This window comes from Myodes glareolus, chromosome 23 (genome assembly GCF_982192425.1).
Source record: "Myodes glareolus chromosome 23, mMyoGla1.1, whole genome shotgun sequence".
Classification (NCBI taxonomy): domain Eukaryota; kingdom Metazoa; phylum Chordata; class Mammalia; order Rodentia; family Cricetidae; genus Myodes; species Myodes glareolus.
Window position 1 is genome coordinate 37,337,698 of NC_142048.1, and position 25,216 is coordinate 37,362,913.

The 25,216-nt window shown below is 44.1% G+C and overlaps 1 protein-coding gene across 1 annotated transcript in view; it reads right to left on the reverse strand.

Moving 5' to 3' along the window:
- Positions 1-4,654: 4,654 nt before the first annotated feature.
- Positions 4,655-25,216, reverse strand: part of LOC125414516 (low-density lipoprotein receptor-related protein 2-like) — a 51,485-nt gene continuing 30,923 nt past the window's right edge. Inside the window, exons 18-33 of the mRNA XM_048456585.3 lie at positions 23,579-23,811; positions 21,557-21,686; positions 21,208-21,392; positions 20,378-20,564; positions 19,278-19,496; positions 18,717-18,897; positions 16,255-16,456; positions 16,002-16,166; positions 15,491-15,691; positions 12,951-13,500; positions 12,004-12,129; positions 10,032-10,142; positions 7,551-7,787; positions 6,708-7,185; positions 5,104-5,203; positions 4,655-4,734 (exon numbers count right to left, since the gene is read on the reverse strand). Of these exons, the coding sequence (XP_048312542.3) occupies positions 4,705-4,734; positions 5,104-5,203; positions 6,708-7,185; positions 7,551-7,787; positions 10,032-10,142; positions 12,004-12,129; positions 12,951-13,500; positions 15,491-15,691; positions 16,002-16,166; positions 16,255-16,456; positions 18,717-18,897; positions 19,278-19,496; positions 20,378-20,564; positions 21,208-21,392; positions 21,557-21,686; positions 23,579-23,811 (3,335 nt within the window). The 3' untranslated portion in view covers positions 4,655-4,704. The remainder of the gene's footprint in view (positions 4,735-5,103; positions 5,204-6,707; positions 7,186-7,550; positions 7,788-10,031; positions 10,143-12,003; positions 12,130-12,950; positions 13,501-15,490; positions 15,692-16,001; positions 16,167-16,254; positions 16,457-18,716; positions 18,898-19,277; positions 19,497-20,377; positions 20,565-21,207; positions 21,393-21,556; positions 21,687-23,578; positions 23,812-25,216) is intronic.

A 25,216-nucleotide genomic window follows, 5' to 3' on the forward strand; every position in this document is an offset into this window, starting at 1 on the left:
ACCCCTACCGTCTTTCCATGCCACTCAAGCATGCCTAGAGGCCCACAGAGGCCAGGAAAGCAGAGGACAGGTCGCTTTACACAGTATTGGCTATGCCTGTTCTCCAGTCGGCCTTTCCCTGGGACGCAAGCCTCGCCAAGGAGTTGAGGTGTGGTTTTGCAGAGTAGAAGCTGCTTATCTGCTCGGAGGCTGTGGGAAGGGCTGGCGGGCAGCTTCAGAAGCCACCTCTTCTTTATTGCACAGCGCATCCACCCAGAAAGTATTTTAAACATCTGACATTTTGCAAGCACACTTTGTGAACACTGGAAAACAAAACAATTCGGCTCTGACAGACTCTAGTGGGAGATCCCACACAATAGGATGAAGAGCAGTGAGTCAGGGTCACATGATGGAGGCAGGGGGATGATACTTCAGAAAAACACGAGAAGAGAGATGGGAATATTACAGGCAGAGGGGATAACAGTGCCCACTCCCCTAAATGTGATTTTTTTTCTTCTGTACGTCTCTTTCCTTCATCCTATAGCCTCATGGTAAGGACTGGAAGCTGGCAACTGTACATCGTGACATTTGCTCTTTATTGGGCGAATAATAGTACCATTAGTAGGAAACACACTGTGGGACAGGCGCAATCAGTGTTGTAGAACGCTTTTAGAATAGAAAGCAATTTGACGTAAAGAGCTGGTGAGGAACATTTTATTCTGCCAGGGTACAAATCGCCTCATAAACCATTAGGCAGGTAACACACTGGAGACTCAGCCCTGGATTCTTAGGGGGTGATGGCACATGCCTGCAATCCCAGAATTTGGAAAGTAGAGACAAGAGGATTAGGAACTCAAGGTCACACAATGCTATGTAGTGAGTTTGAAGCCAGCCTAGGGACATTTCCTCTGTGTGTTTGTGTGTGTATATACACACACACACACTCACACACTTACACTAAAAGCCTTTCCCTTGTCTCATACGTAACTTGCCATGCATACAGAAAGTTGTGTGTACCCGTGGCCACTGTTCCCAGTTCTTGGGGGGTATCACTAAAGACGAGCTCCTTCTCCCTGTTTCTGGAAGAATGACCGGGACTCAATCATCTATCCCTTCAAATTTAAAAAATAATCTTTGAGATTCTCACCCTACCTTGCCCCCATGTTCCTCTGTGAACTCACTGAGCTGCAAGCGGTAAAATGACCTCTTCCCCTTGTCCTTCCATAAAGAGAAGGAAGGTCAAGAAAACAAAGATGGGCTTGTTCAAACCAAAGAAGCCCGGAGAAAGCTCAGCACAGGGGACAATGCTCACCAGGCGCTTGGTTCTTCGGTGGGGGATGAGGAGGGATGCCTTCAATGTGGGCTCATAACTAGAATCCCAATACTTGGGAGGCTGACGTAGGAGTTCTGGGAGTCCAAGGTCAGCCTGGGCGGCAAGGCAAGAGCCTGTACTGCACAGTAGAACAAAGAATGAAACAAAGGGCTTGATTTAAGCATTTCCCAGACTGACAAGGAGGTGAACCAGCTGTCCCACTTGGAAAACAACACAACTATTAGATGGAGGGAGGACCCGAGAGAGTAGAACTATTATTTCACAGATAGTGAGCATCTTTGCCACTTGCATGGCTAATGCCCCTGCCAACTCCTTCCACACACCTCAATAGCCATTTATGCCATGGGGCTCCACAATGGCTTCCTCTTATCACTGGACTGCTGGGGGCTAAACACTGTAGACAACTTTCAGGGCACATGAGTGGTCAGTCTCTGCTCTCTGGTGTGAGCTTTGCCTTTGCTAGTCCCATGTCCTCATCTGTAATGCTGCAAAGACTGTTGGAGACTACAAGAGGGTCTCCTTCACCTTCGTATATAGATGCTAACAGTTAAGAGCTGGACTGGGAACACAGAAATAAAATTTGAACAAGTTGGCCTAAATGCTAGAAGTTGATCTGAGAGCCGCAAACTCTATTTCAGAGTTCTCAGTCTCTCTGAATCCCTTAAGCCTCCCAGAGTAAAAATAGTAGCACCCTCCCAGAATTCCCCTTCCCCCAGTTGTTTTCTATACAAAGTTCTAAGTGCCTAATTTAACTTTTAATTACTAGCAGGCCTAAGAGGTCAAGGGCATGGTATGACTTTGACCCTAATCCATAGGTCAATCCACTTTTCTAAAGACCTTATTTTTCCCAGAAGAAAACTCAAGAGATTTCACATAGGTTTATTGCTCTATTTATTCATGTAATAAGAACCTGGCTCCATAACCTGCCTCCTTAATTTCCATCTTTTAAAAGAGTTTAGGACATAGAGATTAGTAAGGGAAATGGATTTATTTAGTTGGCCAAACTACGCTATTGTACTGGCTAGTTTTATGTCAACTCGACACAAGCTAGGGTAATCTGAGAGCAGAGAACCTCAATTGAGAAAATGCCTCCATAAGATTGGGTCGTCTGTAGACCTGTAGGACAGTTTTTCGAAGTTAGTGGTTGATGTGGGTGGGCCCACTCCAGTGTGGGTTGGCCAGCCCTGAACTGGTGGTCTTGAGTTCTGTAAGAAAGCAGGCTGAGCAAGCCATGAGAAACGAGGCAGTAAGCAGCTCCCCTCCATGGCCTCTGCATCAGCTCCTGCCTCCAGGTTTCAGCCTGTTTTGAGTTCTTGCCTTGGCCTTCCTAACTGGGCTGTGATTCAGGATTTGTCAGCTGAACACTTGCCTTCTCCAGTTGTTTTAATCGTGGTGCTTCATCACAGCAGCCCTAGCTAAGAAGCCATAAACTAGAGGCTCTGATAGCATTATGGGTAAAGAAACTGATAAATTAACAGTTAACATGGATATTGTCATACTAGGAGACTCTTGTAGTTTAAAATATATCATTTTAACCAGCTGATAAGATTGTGAAATTGACAAACCAGTTCAGGAGGTAGGAATAGTTTGAGATTCAACACAGTCTTGAGATTCAATTCTAAAAGCGTGTCCTTCTGATGAAATGGACACTCAGTATATTTTATAAAGCCTCAAATGGAGAAGGCATTAAGAGATGTGTTAAAATAGATTCAGAGTGAATATACTTAAGCTTACATTCATAGGAAAACAAAGCCAGGTCAGACACGCGATAAGAAGAGGAGGGGCGATACACAACACACTGGTAGCTGACTGACTATGGTCCACAACCTTATCATCCCCGAAAGCAAAGGAAATGTCAGGAATTTCTGGGTTCTGCGTTGGGATCCAGGACTCAGGAGTGACTGACACACTCAGTGACAGTCACATTTAAGCCCAGAGCCTGCAGAAGCTGATTGATCTAGCCAGAACACAAGTCCTGAGGGTCTGCAAGAAGGTCCCCAGGGAAATAGGACAGCATCTCCAGGCTACCCAAAGTGATTATAATACAGATGTTTATCATCCTTACCCGCTGTGGAGCCTGATTCTATTCATGTCCTTTTCATACATGTGTGGACAAGGACAGAACAGTCAGTGATCTTAGCTTTTAGGGGGTAGAAAGATAAAGCCTTTTGTGGGCGAAGGGACACAGGGGACTGGAAGGTGGGGATGGGTTCTCTCACATAGCGCGGAACTCATGTACAACTTAATGATGCTCGTCCTATCATCAAGACAGAAAGACCCAGCACAGCCTAATCAGGAAGGGAGCTTCCCTGGCATTTGTTCTTCTGGTCAAGCTGATCCTTACTTATCAGATTTCATACCTCATTGAAGAGCCCAGAACACTTTAGGCGTTGCCCACAGAAATAACAGAGCTCCCCGTTAGGCTTAGTGAGCTGCAGACTCATTCTGTGAGACAAAATGCAAAAGTCTAGAAAAAGACCCAAACTAGGAAACTCTCCTAAGTGATATTGGGTTTATTACAGTTTAGACACATGTTACTGGATTCGGGGACCATGCTAAGTCATACATAGGCATCACACGAGACAAAGTGCTTTGTCCGAGGTTGTTCCTATCAAATTGTAGACCACACTACTACTGTGACCCTATGTTCATCACAAATTCAGTGCCTTTGATTTCATGAAGCAGTAGAATCTAGCAAGACTAACAGATATATTGGCAGGCCAAGCACTTGTGTGGGCCTCAGCAGGTAAAAGCTAGTTAGGATGAATCCTGGTGTAGCCTATATCCTATGTTGATGACCACAATTCCCACTGGCATTATTTTAAATAGCATTAGGCATAGCACGTGTCTGAGATTCTATATGTACATTTACCCATTCTGTTTATTTCAAAACTGACTGAAGTTATCATAAAGTAAATGGTTTTTACAAATGAGTGCCAGTCTAGAGGTGAAATTTACCTATGATGCTGATGCTGGAGAACAAATACTTGAACACTTGCCACCCTGCAGGAGTTTGGCTTCTAACCCAGAGGCAAGAAGATCTTTGATAAACTAGGAAACTGGTTCAGAGGATTAGCGGCCCCGAAGTCAGTGTCAGAGTCAAGATTTAAACCTAGAACTTCTGACTGGCACTGGTCAGGTGACCAGGGGTAAGGTTGCCTCGTAGCTGAGTCATAGCCTAATCTATGTAACTCAAACTGAATTCTCACCATATCGAAGAACCTACAGTTTAAAAAAATCCACTAGCAAAACCAGAAAACGGCCTCTAATTTCAGAAGGAATCACTTGAAGTAAGTCAACATTTACCACAAACGGTTCAGGAAGTGAAGGCAGCAGACAATGAACTGGATAGACAATATTTATTGAGAGGTGTCAGCTCTTTATTAACGAGGTCATTCAGTTTGTAAAGAGGTTAAGGATTCCTGTGGGAAAAGAGTTGGAGTTAGAGAACATACACAAAACAAGGAGATAGAGTTGGTGGAACTTGGAGATGGGGAGACCACAGGGAAGGAGTAACTAAGTTTCCAGGGAGACCTCTAATCCAGGAACAGCCCACCCCACTCTCAAAAGAACTAGCCCCGTGTGTGCATTCCACTGAAACATCTAGGCTACTACTTCATGCATGTTTCCTTGTAATTCTTCAAAGCAGAGCTAAAGACCAAAGACTTAGTAAGCAGACATTTGATATAAACAATAGTCAAGTTCGCCCAGCTCGAACTTTCAACAATTGTACTCTAAGCATGTCTCACCAACCTTTTTCCTCCGAGTCTTTACAGACCCCCTTGGCCTACCTGCTCATCATAGACTTCGTTGACAAAAGTTTCACTATTCATTAGATTTTCTTCTTCTTGGCTGTTTTCTTTATCATAGTCCAAATTTCTCGACGATGTTCTACAATCACAGAAACAATATCAAAAGAATAGTTTGCGTACAAACCAAGGGAGAGACGGCTCAGGGCTTAAGAGCACTTCCTGCTCTTGCAGAGGACCTGAGTTCAGTTTCCAGTATCCACACAGATGCTCAAAACTGTCTGGAACTCCAGTTCCAGGGAGTCAACTGCCTCTTCTGGCCTCTGGAGGCGCTGTGCACACAGTGGACGTGCACACATTCAGACGAACACACACAATATGTAAAAATAAATAAATCTAAAAAGTATACAACCATTTATCCACTGTCATGGTTAATTACATAGAAACTGTGTTTCCTTTTAATAATCTCTTAAATAAAGCAAGTAATCTAGAGTGGATAGCACTTGAGTCGATTATTATGTGTTATTATGCAAATATAGGATTGATTCTCTCCTGAAGGAAGGCCAGTGACCAGTCAATGAGAAATAACTTCAAGGACAGGTAAGGGGCAATGAGATACAGGTTAAGTAGGAAAGCAGGTAAAAATAGCAAAAGGACCAAGAGTGAACCAGTTATGTATTAACCAGCATTTGTTTGGACATGTTCATTTTCCTGCCTTTTCTTCAGTCAGTGAATTGAAGGCAGAACAATGAGACATCCTCTAAAGCATTAGGCCCCTTTACAATTCCTCATCTGTAGGCTGCTTAATGTTCCTTCTCATTCCATTCAATCACTTTCTTCAAACACACCTTCCTCCTCTATCTCACAATGTCACAAGTACCATTTGGTTACTGTTTGCTTCTTTAATGGCTTTCTTGCCCTTGGATAAAACTTCGTGTAAATTCTTTTCATTAGTCCTGAATTTCATCTCCAGGTGTGGGCTACATTGTGCCCTGCCATGCTCCAAATCCACAAAATGTAGACGGCGACGGTAGGCTTTTTAAAGAGGCACTCGATTTAAAGGAGGCCAACAGAAGGAACTCCACCACGACATGAGTGTGTATCCCTGAGAAGAGGGGTGCAGACACATAGAGGGGGAAGACCTTGTGAAGGGCAAAGGAAGACACCCCACCATCTACCACTCAAGGGGATAAACAAGACGAAGCGCTCTGCTAACACTTCGATCCCAGGCTGTCTTCCAGCCTTCTTGAGAACATGAATATATGTTTGTGATCCCCAACCTGGTACTTTAGCAGATTCACAACCTCCCGACAAACACCCCCTCAATCGCTGGTGCTCCCTCATGACTCCATCGTTGGGAAAAACCTCACTTTCATTCCTGTAGCTTCGTCACCGACGAGCATTCAATCAAATTTTACTCTGGCAAATATCTCAGGCCCCACATCGAATGACACACCTCAGGTCTCACTCAAGGAGATTGACCCAATTACTACTTTTCCAGGCCATTTAACAGGTGCCTCATCAGCTCGACCCTTCCTCAGGAAATGAATCCCTAGAGTGAACTTAAATCCTCAACACCACTCATGTTATTTTATAAAATGCCTTTGAAAGTGAATTCTCCCATGAAGACACTACTAGTCACTCACCTTTTGGATCTACGTTTTCTTCTGAAATACAGAAATAGACCCAGAACAGCCAAAAAAGCTGATAAAGCAACTGCGACACTCAGGGCCACATAGCCAGTGGCCGGGCCACGAGCTGCTTCTTGGCAGAACTCTCCGTTATATTCCACCAGGCAGAGGCATCTCCTCAGCTTTCCTTCCATGGTGCAGACCCCTCTCCCATTGCAAAAGTCTTGGCTACAGGGCACATGATTTGCCTCCTGTAGAGCCCTGGACTGAACAGTTTCCTCTCTTCCCTTGGTTTGGGGGACCTTGCTCTCTGGGGCAGGCATTTGTGTGGTTAGTGTTTTTCTGGCAGGATGCCTCATCCCTTCTTGTCCTAGATGTACACCTGTGGTAGACTCAGTAGCCTGGAAAAGTTTAGAAGCTTCTGGTGTCAACCTTTTCTGAACTTCTGGCTTCTTAAGCATTGATGTGGAATGGCTTTTATCTGGATTCAGACCTACAAAAATCAAGGCAGATAGAACTGTTTGCCCATCCTCCTTCCTCTAGGTTATGGTTACTCAGTCATATTTAAATTAGTGGAATCAAGGCTCTTTCAACAATGTAAAACTGCCCAGCTTCCCATAGCTCCTTCTCATACTTTCTGTCCTAACAACCAGAAGGCATATTGGCTTTCCAGAGGAATCTGTGACAACTTATTTCCAGTCACCCACAAGTAGAGATTTTCACGTTGTCCAGTAACAAAAATTAGTGCTAACATGGCAGTGATAGACTGGATAGATATTTAAAAGACGACATTAAATTGGATATTCCCGAAAGCCATGAACACTGATGTACAATGGGTGCTGGGTAGGAGGTACTCACAGGCCACTTCATCAGATCCATCCAGACAGTCAACATGACCGTCGCAAACTTGCTCCGTGGAAATGCACTTCTGACCGTCCTTACAACATCGTGATGGCGGAGAGCACTGGACAGCTTCCACGCACGTGTGACCATCGACCAAGCAGTACCCCACGGGACACCTGCAAGTCTTGCCCTCAGGATTTGGTAAACAGATGTGACTGCATCCTCCATTGTCTTTGGAGCAGCTGTTGTTACCTGTATAACATCCCGGCCCATTGCCAAACCAGAAAACCAAAAATATAGCAAAGATTTATAGGCTCTGAGAGAGCTTCATATAAGCTTTTTACAAATACATTATCACCAAAAGATGCAGATGTTTCCAACAAATTAGATAGCTCTTCCATTTGACTCCTTTCAGTTAATGAGGCTCTGAGTAATTGATAATTCTTCATAGATCAATGCGGCTTTAAACGTTTAACAAGGGACCACCTTAAGAAAAATTGAGGCGGCCTCTTAATCAATCAAGACTACATTGTGGGCGTTTTCCAGTCAAACCCATCCAATGACAGAACCAGAAAGTCCTTGGAAATAAATCTATTGTTAGTTGAAAGCAGGGAAGCGGGGAGGTTTATCATCCTTTTCATAGTCTGATGAAGGGAGCCATTTCTCGTTTAGAATCATTCCTCAAGGCTTAATCTTAAACTTCTAATGGTCTTGTAGTGTGGGACAGTCCAGACACTGTGGCACAGAGTTCTCTTTCTAAGAACTAAGCAGCAGAAAACTTGGGTGATCATCTATCATTTTGAGGAAGTCTAAAAATTATCTCCTTATTGATCCAAGACTAGCAGCCCCCACGTGACTAGCATGCTTTCATGGGGTTTGATGCTCACAAAAACAAACAACCAAAACCAAAATACAAACCAACGGGGCCACATTCTCTTAAGACTAATGTGCCCAGATCATGTCTGACTGTTCACAAGTTGAAGCTTTAAGGTTCAATCAACATCAAATACAAATCAACATGTAGATACAATTCATGGGGCATAGGATGAAGGCTAGCTCCGCCTCGGAGATTTTGTATGTGTGTGTGTGTGTGTGTGTGTGTGTGTGTGTGTGTGTGCACGTGCGTGCGCGTGCGTGTGTGCGTGCGTGCGTGCGTGCGTGTGTGTGTGTGTGTGTGTGTGTGTGCGGGTGTTGCTGAAGATTTGACCCAAAGTCTCATATGTAGCAGGCAAGAGCTATGCTGGCCCTTCAGTCCCCTTTTCTTTAAAGACAGGATCTCACTATGTTCCACGGATAGCCTTGAACTCACTCTGTAAGCCAGACAGACTTTGAGCTTCAATTCATCCTGCCTTAGCCCCTACCAAATAGAACCACCAACCTGCACCAACCACCAGGTATTTCTCAAGTCTCAAGTGGTGTTTTGTTTATGGTAATATTAGTATTGTTTAGTCTACAAGAACAAAGTGATATATTCTGGTTTCTGATTCTAAAGGATTTCTGTATTTGACTGTTGTGTGTCTTGGTGTCTGTATGTGTTTCTTGTGCTTTTTCTTTGGCTCTTTTCTTCCCTGTTTATTTTCTCCTACTATGGCTTGTTTGCTTTTATTTTATCTTACTTTACTATGACTACTATTATTATAGATGCCTGTTTGTATTCTAACGTGAGAGAGAAAGAGTGTAGATGTGGGTGTGGCGGAAGTGGGGAGTGTCTAGGAGGAATTGGAGGACAGGAAACAGTGATCAGAATATACATTATGAAATTAATCTATTTTCAATTTCAAAAAAATGTGAGTGGAGGAGGCTGGCTCATTGGTAACATTCAGGCCCCGTGTTCACAAGATCTGGGTAGATCCAAAGCATAGCAAGTACACAAAACAACAACACAGAAAAGGAAACCAAACATCAGCTGCTGAAAGCCAGAGTCTGGAAGGTCCATGAAGGAAATAAAACTAATAAAATAAAACTTAAGAAAGTGAAACAGAACTCAGATTTTACAGTGTAGATCTTAAGTTTCTATAGTTAAGATCTTAAGTTTCCCTCAAAGGTCTCTGTGGTAAAGAGTTTGATCTCAGTACAACACCATTGAAAGGCACTGAAAATAGAAGAGGTATGATTCTGTGTGTGTGTGTGTATGTGTGTGTGTGTGTGTGTGTTGGGTATTTAGATACTGGAAGCACACCTCTGAAGAACATTCTATGATTCTAGTCTCTTCTTTTGAAAGCCAGCACACCGAGTCGACCAACTCCCAGCCCAATGGATTTACCATGGCCATGCTTGGTACCCAGTTCAGAAGACAGTGGGGTCAACGGTGCACCTGACCCAGACAATAGAGAATGGCATATACACAAGACCATTGGGCGGACCAGTAAGAGTTTTAGACAGGAATATTTTTACATCATGGGAAACACAGAGGCACTCCAAGGAGATGGTAGGGCAGAGTGTCCCCTCTGCGGGAAGTCAGCGGGATGTTGTCACAATCATGGGAGGTGTACTTACCCTGTTGACTAAGTATACTATAAACTTTTAGGTCTACAACCTTCTGGTCTACTTGGAACCATTGGTTTTCCGAGACTTGAGCTTTGTTGTACCAAACTTTGGTGATCTGGGCTGAAACAAAAGCCAGCGAGTAACTGTTAACAGAAAGGAAACCCACGGCAGAACCATTGCTAGGCAATGAAGTGGGTTTAGGAGAAACACTTTAACTCATCTTTGTGAGCCAGTGAAGCAAAAAGAAATTTTCAGAACAGATTTTTCTGCCTTTCATTGTAAGAAAGAAATGCTGAGAACCTTTAAAAATAACAAATTTCCAACCAAAACCAGGTCATATGGCATGTCCTCCACAGCAGAGTCACGTTAGGCTTGCATGGTGACAAACACTTATAACATTAGCACTATGGAGGCTGAGACAGGAAGACCAAATTTGGGGCTACAGAGTGAGACGCTGTCTCAAAAAACGACACACAAAAAATATCAAAGTTCCATGTCAATAAATTAATTGAATGTTGAACTAGAAAGAACAAGTGACACATAAATGTGGGCTACGCAATGAGGGATTGTCTGAAAATTGATTAGAACACGTCTCTGGAAATAGCTCCCTTGTAGGAGGAGATGTGCGGGATCCTAAAGAAGATGGTAAGAGGCTCATCGCCCACCTCAGACCCTTGGCGGTAGGAAGGATCTGAGAGCACGTTCTGCTGGGGATGATTGGCACGTGGACATTGAAGGAGACAGGTTTGTTTCAAATCTTTTCTGCAGTTTCATCAAGTCTAGATACTCACCCGGAGTTTATTCCCAGGACTCTAGCGTAGACACCATAATGTACTAAGATATTGGGATTTGGGGCAACCCCCTTAATATACTAGAAATGGCCACACTTGAGTCCTGAAAATAGCTGTACGTGTGCCAGGAAAGCAGAAGCAGGGTTAAGAGGGGGGTGGGGGAAGGCAATAGTACAGGGAATGGGGCTTTGGGAAAGGCTGTCACAAACTGTTAACAACCAACATGTGTGAAAATGTCACAGTGAAACCCGTTTCTTTTATGTGAACCGGAAAAAGTGATTTAAAAATGAAAAGAGAAAGTCCACCTTGTGCCTCAGGTTTACTTTGTCAACTACCACAAGTCCTGTCATTTGATGGGTAAGCTGGGATGGCTAGTAACTGAGAACCAGACATGCCCCTGTTCTAACTCCAGGCCTACTTCGCTCTTGCACGAGGTTATCCAAGGTCCATGTATTGAAGGCTTGGTCTCCAGCTTAGGGCAAAGGGGAAGGAAGTTAGGTTGCTAAGAGCATGCCATAGATGGGAATTTTAGGTCCCTGGCCTTCCTTGTTCTCTCTCTTTGCTTTTTGCATCCATGGGACAATTTGTTTCTCTGCCACATGACACATCGTGATATACTTCCTCACCAAAGAGCCAAATGCAACCAGACAAGTGCTCTGAAACCCATGGAGCTATGAATCCAAATCCTCTTCTCCTCGTGAGTCGGTTGTCAGGCTTGTTTCGTCATAGTGACAGATTGGTGGCATAGCAGTAAGAAGCATTAAATGAAACGCAGACATTTTGGGACCTAAGCTTGGTCAGCGAGAGCAGGGGTTCTCAACCTGTGGGTCGCAACCCCTATTGGATACCCTATATTTCAGATATTTACATTACGATTCAGAACAGCATTAAAATTACAGTTATGAAGTACCAATGAAATAATGTTGTGGTTGGGGGGTCACCACAACATGAGGAACTGTATTAAAGGGTCACAGCCTTAGGAAGGTTGAGAAGCACTGATATAAAGAGTAACCAAGTAGGTGACAGATCCTCCAAGTCTCAGATGCATTGCTACACATCCTTCCCTAGGCTTCGGAAGTCGGTCATTCTTCCGAGAGCAAGACACTGCTAGGGACAGGAGCTAAGAAGAAGCAGATACTCTGGAGTGCAGGAGTAAATTCAGGTCACAGTTCAATCCATACAAGACCTACCGTCATCGACTGTTGTCCAAAACATCATGTCTTGGCCATATGCAAAGAGGCGAAGACCCTTTACTCCTTGGTGCTCCACTCTGTATCCTGAGCCATCCAGCTGAATACTTTGGATAAGCCCCTGCCCTAGGAAGAGATGCTCAGTTAATTTTGTTTAGTCCCAAAAGCTGTACTTTTTTCTGGAACTTGATATGTCTTGCCTCAGCTTCAGGATGACGCTGTTTGCCATTCAGGCTCTGAAACCGATTCTCCCTCATTCACCTCTTTGTAACAATGATTCATAGTGATTTTCATCTATATATGTGCACATATATGCACATATTTACATATATTGTATATGTGGTATTTGTGAGTCACATTGATTTGCATATACATGCATAATATATATGCACATACACTATCTATACAGTCTATGTGGTATGTGTGTATGTATATACGATAAGTGTGTAAGTCACGTATATACACGTGAGTGCAGATATCCTTGTGTCACTGCATGTTTTAAGGTCAGCTGACAAAGTCACGTTTCTTGTTTGAGGCAGAAGTTCTTTGGTTTTTGCTACCACGTATACCAGGCTAGCTGGCCCATAAGCTCCCACCTCCAATGTCACCATAGGGCAACTGGGACTACCACCATGTGCTACCGTGTGCAGCTTTATGTGGTTCTTGGGCTCTAAGCACAGGTCCTCATGCTTGCAAGGCAGGTGCTTTTCCCACTGAACCATCTCCCCACTATTATTCAGACTTTCTGAGTTCTCAGTCCTATCTTTTACAAATGACTTTGTGGTCTATACTCTGCTACTTAGGAAAAGCCTTTCCTTGTCTCTTTTGAGTTGGCAGTTGTAGATTGAGTTGTGCATGCTCATAGCTGAAGATCATTGGTCAGAACTTCGTTACCCAGTGCACGGTCTGACAGGTTCATATTTAGGGTGCAGATATGAATCGCTTACCAGTATCAGCCCAGTATACTCGGGTCCCTGAATCCGAAAAGGCCAGGCCCACAGGTACTTGGGACTTCAGCCATAGCGCCCTTCTTCTGCCACCATCCATAGAGGCACATTCAATGCTGGCACCATGTCTCTCATCATCTCGAGAACCCAGGTCTGCCAAGCACATGACTGCCGCAGGTGGGTGGAGGACAATGGAGGTTGGGTGGTAAAGGTTTTCGCTGAGCAAGACTATGGGGTGTTGGCCTTTGGAGGAAGCAACATTGACGTAGGGGTTCTCACTGGCAATCCAATAAATGTTTCCACTCAGCCAGTCCAGAGCAAAGTCAACTACTGTCCCCTTCCCAGATACGATTATCTGCCACGACAGGATCCCTGGTTCTTCCAGCCTCAGTAGCCTGATGTCACTGGTATTCAGCTCTGACAGGTAGAGGGCCTTTTCCTGGATGAGATAATCCACCGAGGCCAGCTGATTGACACTGGTGAAGGGGAGTGTTCTGTGTTCGGGCAGAGTTGTTCGATGTGGTGCAGTCTTAAGATTTTTCAGATAGATCTACGGGGGAAAATCAGGTGGGTGGCACTGGTTGAGTCTCTTCTATTTTGTTTTAAATCTCAATATGCCATTGCTGCTAAAATTCTTAAATTAATATTTTCAGACCTTCCCCCTCCCTGCCCCAAAAGCAGAAAGCAGTTAATTTGTTCCTTTCCTGGAGCCTCTCTAGCATGGAGGATTCCTAAAACCCATGTGTCTTAGTCAGGGTTACTCTTGCTGTAAGAAAACACCATGACCAAAAGCAAATTGGGCAGACAGGGGTTTATCTGGCTTATGATTTTTATATCATAGTTCATCATCAAAAGAAGTCAAGACGGGAACCCAAACAGGACAGGACCCTGGAGGCATGAGCTGATGCAGAGGCCATGGAGGGGTGCTACTGACTGGTTTGCTTGGTCTGCTTTGTTATAGAACCCAAGACCACCAGCCCAGGAATGGCACCACCCACAGTAGACTGGGCCCCTTCTCATTGAGAAAATGTCCTACAGTTGGATCTTATAGATGCATTTTTCTCAAGTGAGACTCCCTCTTTTCAGATAACTCTAGCTTTTGTCAAGTTGACCTAAAACTAGCCAGTACACCATATATTTTGAAGATATGATCACTGCCAAAGGTCTTTCTCTTTAAATGAGTTAAAGAGAATTAATTAATTAACTAATTAATATCCCACTGACACTGGAGCTGATCTCCAATCCCAAAATTTATTTCATTGTCTCACAATGCCCCAAACTCACCAGTCCTCTGAGTGGGGGTTTGCCTGTTTGTTTGTACTTTTAGCCTCTTTTCATTTAATACACTGTGGTAGTTTGAATGGAATTGGTCCTCATAACCTCATAGATGAGGCACTATTAGGAGGTGTGGCTTTGTTGGAGTGGGTATGGCCTTGTTGGAGGAAGTGTGCCACTGTGGGGGCGGGCTTTGAGGTTTCCTATGCTCAGGATACCACCCAGTGTCTCAGGCAACTTCTTCTTGCCTGCATGGTGTAGGACTTTCAGCTACTCCTGAAGCACACGTCTGCCTGCATGCCACCATGCTCTCCGCCATGATGATAGACTGAACCTCTAAAACTGTAAGCCATCCCCAATTAAATGTTTTTCTTAATAAGAGTTGTCATGGTCATGGTGTCTCTTCATAGTACTAGCAACCCTAACTGAGACAGAAGTGACCCTGAAGAATGTGCTTCCTTCCCAGGCTAGAGCCCAGGAAGCCACTTGGATCAGAACTATTCTGAGTCCTTACGACTCCTCGGGTAATTAAACAGAGGCAAAGATTCTCTCTACTTCCTAACTTCACTGTGTTGTGGTGTACTAAATATGTCTTAAAGTAGTGGTTCTCAATCTGTGGGTCGTGACTCCTTTAGAATGACCCCTTCACAAGGGTTGCCTAAGATCATTGGAAAACACAGATATTTACAAAGATTCATAACAGTAGGCAATCACAGTTATGAAGTAACAATAAAAATATTTTGTGGTTGGGAGTGACCACATATGAGGAACGATATTAAAGGATTTCAGCCTTAGAAGGTTGAGAGTCAGTGCCTTAGAGGAATTAAAATGTGCACCATTTTCATTGATGCATCTCAAGAAACCTTATTTTGGTCACCAAAGCCCTTTCAAGACCAAAATGTTCTGCTGGGCAGTGGTGGTGCACGCTTTTAGTCCCGGCACTTGGGAGGCAGGGGCAGGCGATCTCTGTGAGTTCGAGGCCAGCCTGGCCTACAGAGCAAGTTCCAGGACAGGCTCCAAAACTACAGAGAAATCCGGGAAACAAAAGAAAAAAAAAAGATCAAAATGTTCTACATCACGGGATACCCAGAGCACAGTGAACACTAAACATATGTTTAGTTTTAAGAATTTTAGTTTCTGTTTTAAGAATTTTCCAAGGGAAAAGGCCTCCGCAATTTACAACTGGATGTGGAGAAGTCAGTACTCAATGTTAAAACAGAACCCAAACTAAGCATGGGAATGCCGGGAAAGCACTGAAGCAATACCTGGGTGAGAACAGTGGGCAATGCCAGGAACACAAAGGCAGACTCTTGGAGAGAGATACAGGTGATTCCATCATCCGCCAGCAGGAGGCCAATCGGGCAACGACAGCTTCCCTTAGCTCGCCGGCTCAGAAGGCACAAGTGAGAACATCCCCTGTCCAGGCAAGGACTGGAAGACTTGGGCTGGAGGACTTCATGCATGATCTGAAAGAAAAGAGCTAGATGCTGCTCAGTGCTAAATCCTTTCTGATAGAAAGTCAATGGATTCTCTTCCTGTCTCCTTTCCCTTCCTCTTTCTCCCTTACCTTCTACCTCCCTTCTCTTATCTCATTTTTTATTTATGTCCAGGGATTAAAAACAGCCTGAAGCCTCCTTAGCAAGTGCCACTCTACCACGGAGCTACAGCCACAGAATCACTGTGGGTGGATGCCACCTGACTTGGTGATTGGCTAGCTTGTAGACATATCTTTTTTCCTGGAGGACCAGGAAGATATTTTAAGAGGACTCCACGTACCTTGAGTCCAAAGGGCTGCCCAGAACGCTTGATGAGGACAGTCCTGTCCCTGCCTGTCGTCTTCTCCACGTGCTGTACTGTTCTCGTCTTCAGGTCAGACCAGAAGATTTTATCTTCAAACACAGCGACTGAAAAGGGGTTCTTGATTTGTGTTAACTGCAACATCTACAACGGTGAAGGTGAGCTTTCTGGGGTGAGGTTTACACAAGACACGCGGTATTTGAACTGAGCCTAATGTCAAAAGGACACTTACGCTAACGCCACTGCCATCCAGGTTGGCAGAGCCAATGCAATGAAATTTCTCATCAGACCAGAATATCTTCCAGCTTAACTGGTCAAGGGCTAGGCTAGCTGGCCGACCAAGACCTTGATTGACAAGTGTCTTCCTGCCGCTACCATCCATGCCAGCTTGTTCTATTTGAGGTTCTTCTCCAATTTTGGACCAGTACATCAATCTGTGTGAGTAAATGCCAGCTTTCAGGCAATATACTGCTTTGGAGAAAACATCTATCAGTTCGTTTCTTAAAACATTTACTTACAAAGAGTACAAATGGATATAAAATGTTGTAGCTTAGAATTCAATGTCATCATAGCAAAAAGGAAACATACTGACTTACGGATCAATTAAAATTTTTTCCTCAATTTTTAAATAGTTCAGTTTCTTAAGTATAACTGTGAAATATTAGAAGGAGGTTTTTCTTGAAATTTTATGGTGATTGGTTGTCACAAGGAGCTAGGGAGTACAGTAGTCCTCAATCTGGAAAGGATCCAGGGAGCTTGCCAATCTCTCCTCAACTAGAAGGTGGGCTTACAAACATAGAAAATAAAAAAATAGAAAAAAAGGAAAAAAATAAAAGTAGGTTGAAAAGTACGCTTTAAAATTATCATGGATGGATGTGTGAGACTACATTATTCACTGTGGCTGTTAAATCAACCAGAAACTACTGTTAGTATTCTGGAAATCATGCTGAAAATTTCTTCTGTAAAGCAAAGGACATGGTCAACAAGACAGAACGACAGCCTACAGAATGGGAAAAGATTTTCACTAACCCCACATCAGACAGAGGTCTGATCTTCAAAATATACAAAGAACTCAAGAAATTGGTCATCAAAAGAACAAATAATCCAATAAAAAATGGACCTAAACAGAGAACTCTCAACAGAGGAATCTAAAATGTCCGAAAGACACTTAAGAAAATGTCATCCTTAGTCATCAGAGAAATGCAAATCAAAATAATTCTGAGATTCCATCTTACACCTGGAAAAATGGCCAAGATCAAAAACACTGATGACAACTTATGCTGGAGAGGTTATGGGGAAAAGGGAACACTCCTGAATTGCTGGTGGGAATGCAAACTGGTACAACCCCTTTGGATGTCAGTGTGGTGATTTCTCAGAATATTAGGAAACAACCTTCCTCAAGACCCAGTAATACCACTTTTGGGTATATATCCAAAGGATGCTCAATTGTGCCACAAGGACACGTGCTCAACTCTGTTCATAGCAGCATTGTTTGTCATAGCAAGAACCTGGAAACAACCTAAATGCCCCTCGACTGAAGAATGGATAAGGAAAGTATGGTACATTTACACAATAGAGTACTACACAGCAGAAAAAAATAACAACATCTTGAATTTTGCAGGCAAATGGATGGAGCTAGAAAAAATTATTTTGAGTGAGGCGCAGAAAGACAATTATCACATGTACTCACTCATAAGTGTTTTTTTTAACATAAAGCAAAGAAAACCAGCCTACAAATCACAATCCCAGAGAATTTAGACAACAATGAGGACCCTAAGAGAGGCATACATAGATCTAATCTACATGGGAAGCAGAAAAAGAAAAGATCTCCTGAGTAAATTGAAAGCATGGGGACCTTGGGGGAGGGTTAAAGGGGTGGGGAAAGGCAGGGAGGGGAGCAGAGAAAAATGTAAAACTCAATAAAAATTGATTAAAAAATAAATAAAATAATTTATACTACACAAGAAAAAAAAGAATGAGGATATTAAACATGGGTTACCACTGGACCCTAGATCCCCTCTACCTTTTTCTTGTATCTGTTACACCTAGACAGTCGACTGGGAATATTACCTGAACTTGTGTGCCTTGGGGCTGGAGAGATGGATCAGAGGTAAAAGCCCTTGCCTTGAAGCTTGACTACGTGAGTTCAATTCTTGGAAACCATATGATGGGAAGGGAGAATCAACGCCTTCAAGTTGTCTTCTGACTTCCACATATGTGCCATAGCACTGGAACACACACACACACACACACACGTGCGCACACGCGCGCACACACACAAAACTAATTTTTGAAATTATAAAATCACATGCTTTCTCAGAAAGAAGGGACTGTAAGTGGAATCATCCAAGCTTCACTCAAATCCAGATGACCCTGAATCAACCATTTTTACTAGTTCCCTTCTCTCCTCATCTGCCATTTAAAAATCAAAATGTGAAAAAAAAAAGTCAAAATGTGTTCCAAGAGTTCATTTGTTTGCCTTAGAAACCACTGGTGGACCAGGACTAGAGTGGCACTTGGAATTTTCCCCAAACTTTCGAGACCTGTAAAAGCCATGCTTCTGGTTGGCACAGATCAGCATCAGATCTAAACCCAGGCACATTTTCAATTCACTCATTCTGGATTGGGATAGCAAAAGCATCATGGTAGAACCAGCTTAAGGTTCTTGACCAGGCATTTTGATACCTGACTCACCCATTTAGGGGATCCAAAGCCAAAGACTGGGGCTGAACCACATCCTCCAGGACCACTGTGTGCTCGGACTTGCCTCTCTCAACAGCCGTTAACTGAATCGCCAAAATCTGGCCAGCTCCCCTATCAGTCCAGTAGAGATTCCTTCCAATCCAGTCAACCACTATACAGTCTGGCTTTATCCCTAAAGAGACCATTTAACAGGTATGCTTACGCTACATTGTAACTTCAATCAGCTTAAGCCAAGAGACTCTAGGCTTGCAAGTCATATTCATTCATTTTCCAAGTGCTGACGCATATCCAACAGAAAAAACTATTAATATATCCCAAAATACTATTGTAGAGAAAGATAATCATTAAAAGCAGTGACCAATAGGTTGCAAACTGGTGGAACCCATGTCCACTGAAATGAAAATGGTGGCATCTTTCTATTTCTTACTAACCAGCAAACCTTGGTCCCTTTCAATGGAGGAGGCAAATCCCATCCCAGGTTCACACCAATTGCCCCTCATTGTGTTGGTTTATGCTCTGTGCGTTTACTAAGGGCTTTCCAGTAGGGCATACCTCTCACCACTATCCCATCCTTCTTCGTGGCCATACTCATCCACCTGATACTGTCTGCATTGGGGTCTGCCCAGAAGACTTTCTGATCCACTAAGTCGTAGTCCACGGAGTAGATAGCCAGGGTCTTGTCAGTAGTTGCCAGGATATCTTCTTTTAAGCTTCGCAGTCCGGAAAGGAATAGGTTAAACTCAATTGCAACAAGCAGGATTGGCTCAGCACCTGCCAAGAAGAAAGGGCTTTCAACGTGACCACAAAGGAGTTTATACAGCGAAGATCAGCACAGGCTAAAGAATAAAAGAACATGACACGGTATGCGGCTTTTGGATTCTTGCTGCCGAGGCTGGGCTGCCAATTAGCTCAAATGGCAGGAGTGCTCATAACACAATGGTCAACAATAATAACCATGACTTAAGGGTGTATGGAATACGGCAATTATTATATTATATTAAAAGCAACAACTCTTTTATTTTTTTTGGTGAGCAAAATAATGAGTTTCATTGTGACATTTGCATTATACACATCATTGTCCCTTGCTCATATCTACTCTCTCCATCCACTTCCATCCTCCATCAATGTTGGTCTACTTCCCTTCTTCAAACAGCCCCCGTTCTGCTTTTCTGGCACAAAGGCACACACACACAAATCTCACATAAAAGAAAATATGTGATATTTTATCTTTCTTCCCTCTCTTATCCTCCTTTAGCCCTCTTTGTCCCCACCGATGATCCCCCTTTGACTTTTATACCCTCCATCTATTCATATCGAAATCTAGATTCCACAAAGAAAAGGACAACTGCAATATTTGTCTCTTGAGTCTGGCTTATTTCACTTAACATAATCTCCAATTTTACTCATTTTCCTGCCAGTGACATAATTTCATTTTTCTTTGTGGCCAAATAAATTCCATTGTGTATATACACCACATTTTCTTTATCCACCCATTTGTTGGGAGGCATTAGGCTGGTCGTGAATGAAATACTGGGGCAGAGAAACTGGAAAGAAAGGTTGGATATGATAAGGCAGGTTGACCCACAGTCACAGCGTTAGGGATTCAGCACTCACGATTCAAGCCTTAGAAGACATTCCCAGCTCCAGGTTACCTGTTGCCTTACAAGTGTGGCCATCAGGGCCCAGCAAGTAGCCAGGGTGACAGGCACAGTTATATGAGCCCTCAGTATTGATACAGGTCTGACTGCAAGGTCGACCAGCTGGCCGCTGGCACTCATTTACATCCTGACAAATTTGACCACTGTTATCCAGCTCAAAACCTGGGGCACAAGCACACACCTGAAAGAAATAAGAAGTCATCAACTCATTCCGAAGGCAGAACAGCACTGATCAAAGAGCCTTGATCTTCCTATGAAATTCGCATGGGGCTACATTTCATTTTGACAACGAAAGCAGTTTTGCTTTGAGCAGCCACTTCTCTTTGCCTCATCAACCTCACTGTACCTGTTACACCCTTCCAGCCATCATGGGACCAGAGTAACAATGGCCAGGTCCAGCCCAGAATGCCAGAGCCTCCACTGCCTTCATGAGACACGAAGCACATGAAGCTAACTGAGTTGGTCATCTGCCAGTAGAGAGTGGCTGTTACCAAATATCAGAACACTTTCTTTTACTGCACTAAGAGACTTGGGTTCACTGCTTGCAGCTGAGTAACGCTATCTTAACCTAGTCAATTCTCAACTTAAGAGCACGGCAGATTCCATATATCCACAGGGAAGTGACTTTCAGGTTGTCATTTTCCTGACCTGCCTGGATGTTTGGATCTTAGCACCATGCAACATTTCTCCTACGGGCTCAAGAAGAGACAGGAAGGGCCACGGGTATATGTCTTTGAGACCATCGGCACTGAATGAGTGCCCCCTTAGCTTTTCTCAACACAGATGTGGCTGATAGAGAACAAACCATAACTTCACCAACTCACTGGCCCAGCTGGGGTCTGGTAGCAGGCGTGGTAACATTGTTCGGGGCTGCAGGCTGACGAAGAACACTCTCCACCCTCATCTGAACCATCCGCACAGTCCTCTTGCCCATCACACACCACGCTGAAGCTGAGGCAGGCACCGGAAGCACACTGGAACTCGGAATCCAGGCACTTCTGCGGAGCACCTATTGGGGGAGGGAATTGCCTTCTTCTAGGGTTTTACAATGGAGCCCTAAGCATCCCGCCCCTAGAAAACCCCTCCAATGAGAAAAGAGGGTGGACTTCAGCTTCTGTAGTGTTTGCAGGGAAACCTTTGGCTTCAGCCTCAGTGAGGATGCCCAGCACTTACACTCAGCCTCGTCGCTGCCGTCTCTGCAGTCACTCTGTCCGTCACAGTGCCATAAATCAGGTACACACTGGTCTCCACTTCTACAGGCCCACTGCCTTGGACCACATGGAAGCACCTCGGGGTCGCAGTCCTGAGAATACAGTGATAATCAGTGCCCACCCTCTCTAGCTAAGTAAGGGGGCTACAGAGTTAGACAAGGCCCCAGCCAAGGAGACTATGCTCAAGTTTCTTCTGCAAGGATGCCAGATAAAAGCTAAGTGCCCAAAAGAGACACAGAGTATGAGATCAGTCTCTTCAGTAGCTGGACATGCAGCAAACCCTTAAGAGCATTTTGTTTCCTCAGAGAGACTCCCTTGGAGGAAAGTGGTTATCAGTTGGATATGGCTTCCAGGTTGGGGATGAGGGTGTGCATCTACTCCTTCTAGTTCTAAGACCCTATCTGGCGCAGACCCATGAAGGCCCTGTATGTGCTGCCTCAGTCTCTGAGTTCATACGTGTTTCTGTTCTCATTGCTGCTTGCAGCTTCATCAGGAAAATGGTGACAGCCACAAGCCCTTTGTGTCTCATTCCTGGCATGTTTTCCTTGGCTTGGGTAATGGACTATGGCCATTATCTGGCCTCTAGGAAAGGAAGTAGCCATGTCTGCAGAGGACCCAAGTGAGGCTCAGTCTCATCTTTGGGCAGACCATGACCTTGGAGAAAGGGTGGCATTTGACCTTGAGAGGTGACAACAAGACCCTCGGCACCCGCCTTTGGCATTGTCACGGTTGCTCCCGCTCAGACTGGGGAGGACAAGAACCTCAAATGAAATTGAGTCTGGACTTATGCTCAGGTTCTTGAGCTTAGCGCTGCCCTGGACAGCATTCCCTTCTGTGGACAATAAGCGGCATCCAAGCAGAATACAACTATAGATGCTCACAAGGAGTGGCCTGCCAGGTAAGGCAAGCAAATAAACTGTGCCATGAATAGTTGGAAAAAGAGATAAAAGTGTGGGGGAATGGGTCTATTGGGACATCTTCATTTCATCTGGATGACAGAAGCAAAGGATTCCAATTGAGAAATGAACCTACAGCTCTTTATGCCACAATGATACGTGCTCCAGTGAATTGAAATTGACAGCATTGTGGGGCAGTGGTAGCGCTCCCCTTTAGTCTCTTGGGGTTTGAGGGCCAGAGGCAAGTGGATCTCTGTGAGGTTGAGGCCAGCCTGGTCTACAGAGCAAGTTCCAGGACTGCCAGGGCTACACAGAGAAACCCTATCTCAAAATCAACAACAAACAAAAATAAAATAAAACCAAACAAAATTGACAGTGTCTTTAGCGTCTTCTCTGACTTGGGAGGGGCCGTCTGTGTAGCAGCTCAACCCCAGAGCTTTTAGATACATTCCCAGCTTCTGAGCACTAAGGTCATGTGCAAGCAGGGAGTGTCTGGGACAGTCCTTGAGCTCCAGTAAGCTTCATGGTGACAATTCAAAGCAGCTAGGGGACAAGTCTGTCCGGTCTCAGAGCTCAGCTTTGGATTGGCTGTTCAAGCCACAGAGATCATGTTCTAATCCTTGGATTCCTCCTACAACACAAGTTCCTCTAAATTTGGCTTTCTGCAGTCTCCCGGTCACACTCGGATGCAGTCATGGGTGATTAATCTGCCTCCGTGTTTTCCTGAATTTCCCAAGAGAGAGTATGTGCCACTGTGGTGTCTGAGAGCTGCAGCCAGCAAGCCATTCTGCATAGAGAATCAAAAATATTTCTGAAAAGTGAATCTTTACCACGCATTTAACAGATTGCTTCCTGTCTCTGCTCCCTAAACAATGCTGTGTGAAAACTACTCAGCATAAGCATGGCACTAGTTGTTAAAAGTAACCTAAAGAGGATTTAATGTATTGGAGCATATGGGTCCATTATAAGCAAATACTATGCTACACCCTATGAAAGACTTGGGCATCCACAGTTTCTGGCATCCTTACTCCCTTTGGCTACTCAGGGGCAATGGTACCTCTGCATATGTCTGAAAGAGGGCTAGCTACCTTCTCATCGGTTCCATCTTTGCAGTCTGCATCATGGTCACATATCCACTCTGTCAACACACATTCTCCACTCTTCGGACATCTCATCTCCCCTTCTGGACACCGTAGGGCAACAGGGCATCCTTCCTCATCTGAGTGGTCCAGGCAGTCTCGGTTCCCATCACAATGCAGAGAAGAGGATATGCATTGGCCATTCCCACACTGAAATTCAGAGGAGCTGCACTCTTCACGAACTGAGAAAGGTAACACTTTGCGTAAGAGCTTGGTCAACTCTGAAGAAACCCAGTGACAAGGAAAACACTTTAGAGACTCTCTCAAGTTCTGCTGTCACTTTGAGAACCAGCCCCACCAGGCAGGAAACCATCTCTAGGTAAGAGCTACACTAGGAAGGACCTACTGTTAATCTACTGCCCCAGTCCTGTCTTGGTCCTTAGGACTGAGGGACAGGGATGGGAGGACCTACAGCAGATCCTGTAATAGGCAAAATGAGGAACCTTCTCTGCAAACTATTCATTAGTAATAAAAAGTTCTCTCACAACCTCCAAAATGGTCTATAACTTGTTTGGTTGGACTCAATGTCTACACACAAAAGCTGCTTAATTGAGCCCCAGAAAAAGACATAAATAGATAGCAAAGGTATTTTCCATCTAGAGCACAGGCTCCTTCAAGTATCTCATTCTTCCCAATACTTTCTTGGCCCCAGGTACAATCACAGCTCAGGCTACATGATCCCTTCCACATCCAAACCTGCTGAGGCCCCACCCAGTTCTTCGCACTTCAATTCTTGACCCCCTACAAGGTGATGCAGGTCTTGGAACCACATCATTAGAAAGAGAAATAAAGACTCTGCAGTCCTTAGAAACGAAAGGAGGGTTACAAGACCTACAAATGATGTGGCCCAGCAGGTGAAAACACCAAATGCAAAGTATTTAGGGAAGTAGATCTTTAACTTGACAAAACAAAATTTTGGAAACAAGACCTGTTTTTGTCTAATAGAAATATTCTTTGTTATTCTTGTTATGTGTGTGGTAGGACTCTCTAGATGTCTCTAATTCCAACTCTTTATTATCCAACCTCTACAGTAAGTATAGCACCCAGTGTGAGTGTGTGTGTGTGTGTGTGTGTGTGTGTGTGTGTGTGTGTGTGTGTAGTCCCAGGTGGGATATAACACTATGCCTTTTGTGTAAGCTCTCACATTTTAATCCAGCATCTTTAGTGCCGTCTCCTCTGGTGGTTTTACTATTTTAATATAAATATATATAAATATTCTGGCTTTCTCAGAGCCAGGAAAGTGCTGTCATATGCTCCCAGTACACAAAGATGCCATGATAGGCATGATGGCACACACCTTTGATCCTGGTGCTTGGAGGCAGAGGCATGAGGATCTTTAGGAGTGCAAAGCCATCCTGATCTATGTGGCAAGTTCCAGACCAGCCAGGGCTACATACTGAGAATCTGTCTCCAAAACAAACCACCCCATACACACACCGAGAAAAAGGCTGTGGTGGGTCTAATGAAGCAGGTGATTATATTAAATGTGACTGTTAATGAAAATCAACAGTATAGAGGCATCTTTAAATAGCACGACTGCAACAATGCAACAATATATTGGTTAAATGATAAAGGTGCTGTGGCCAG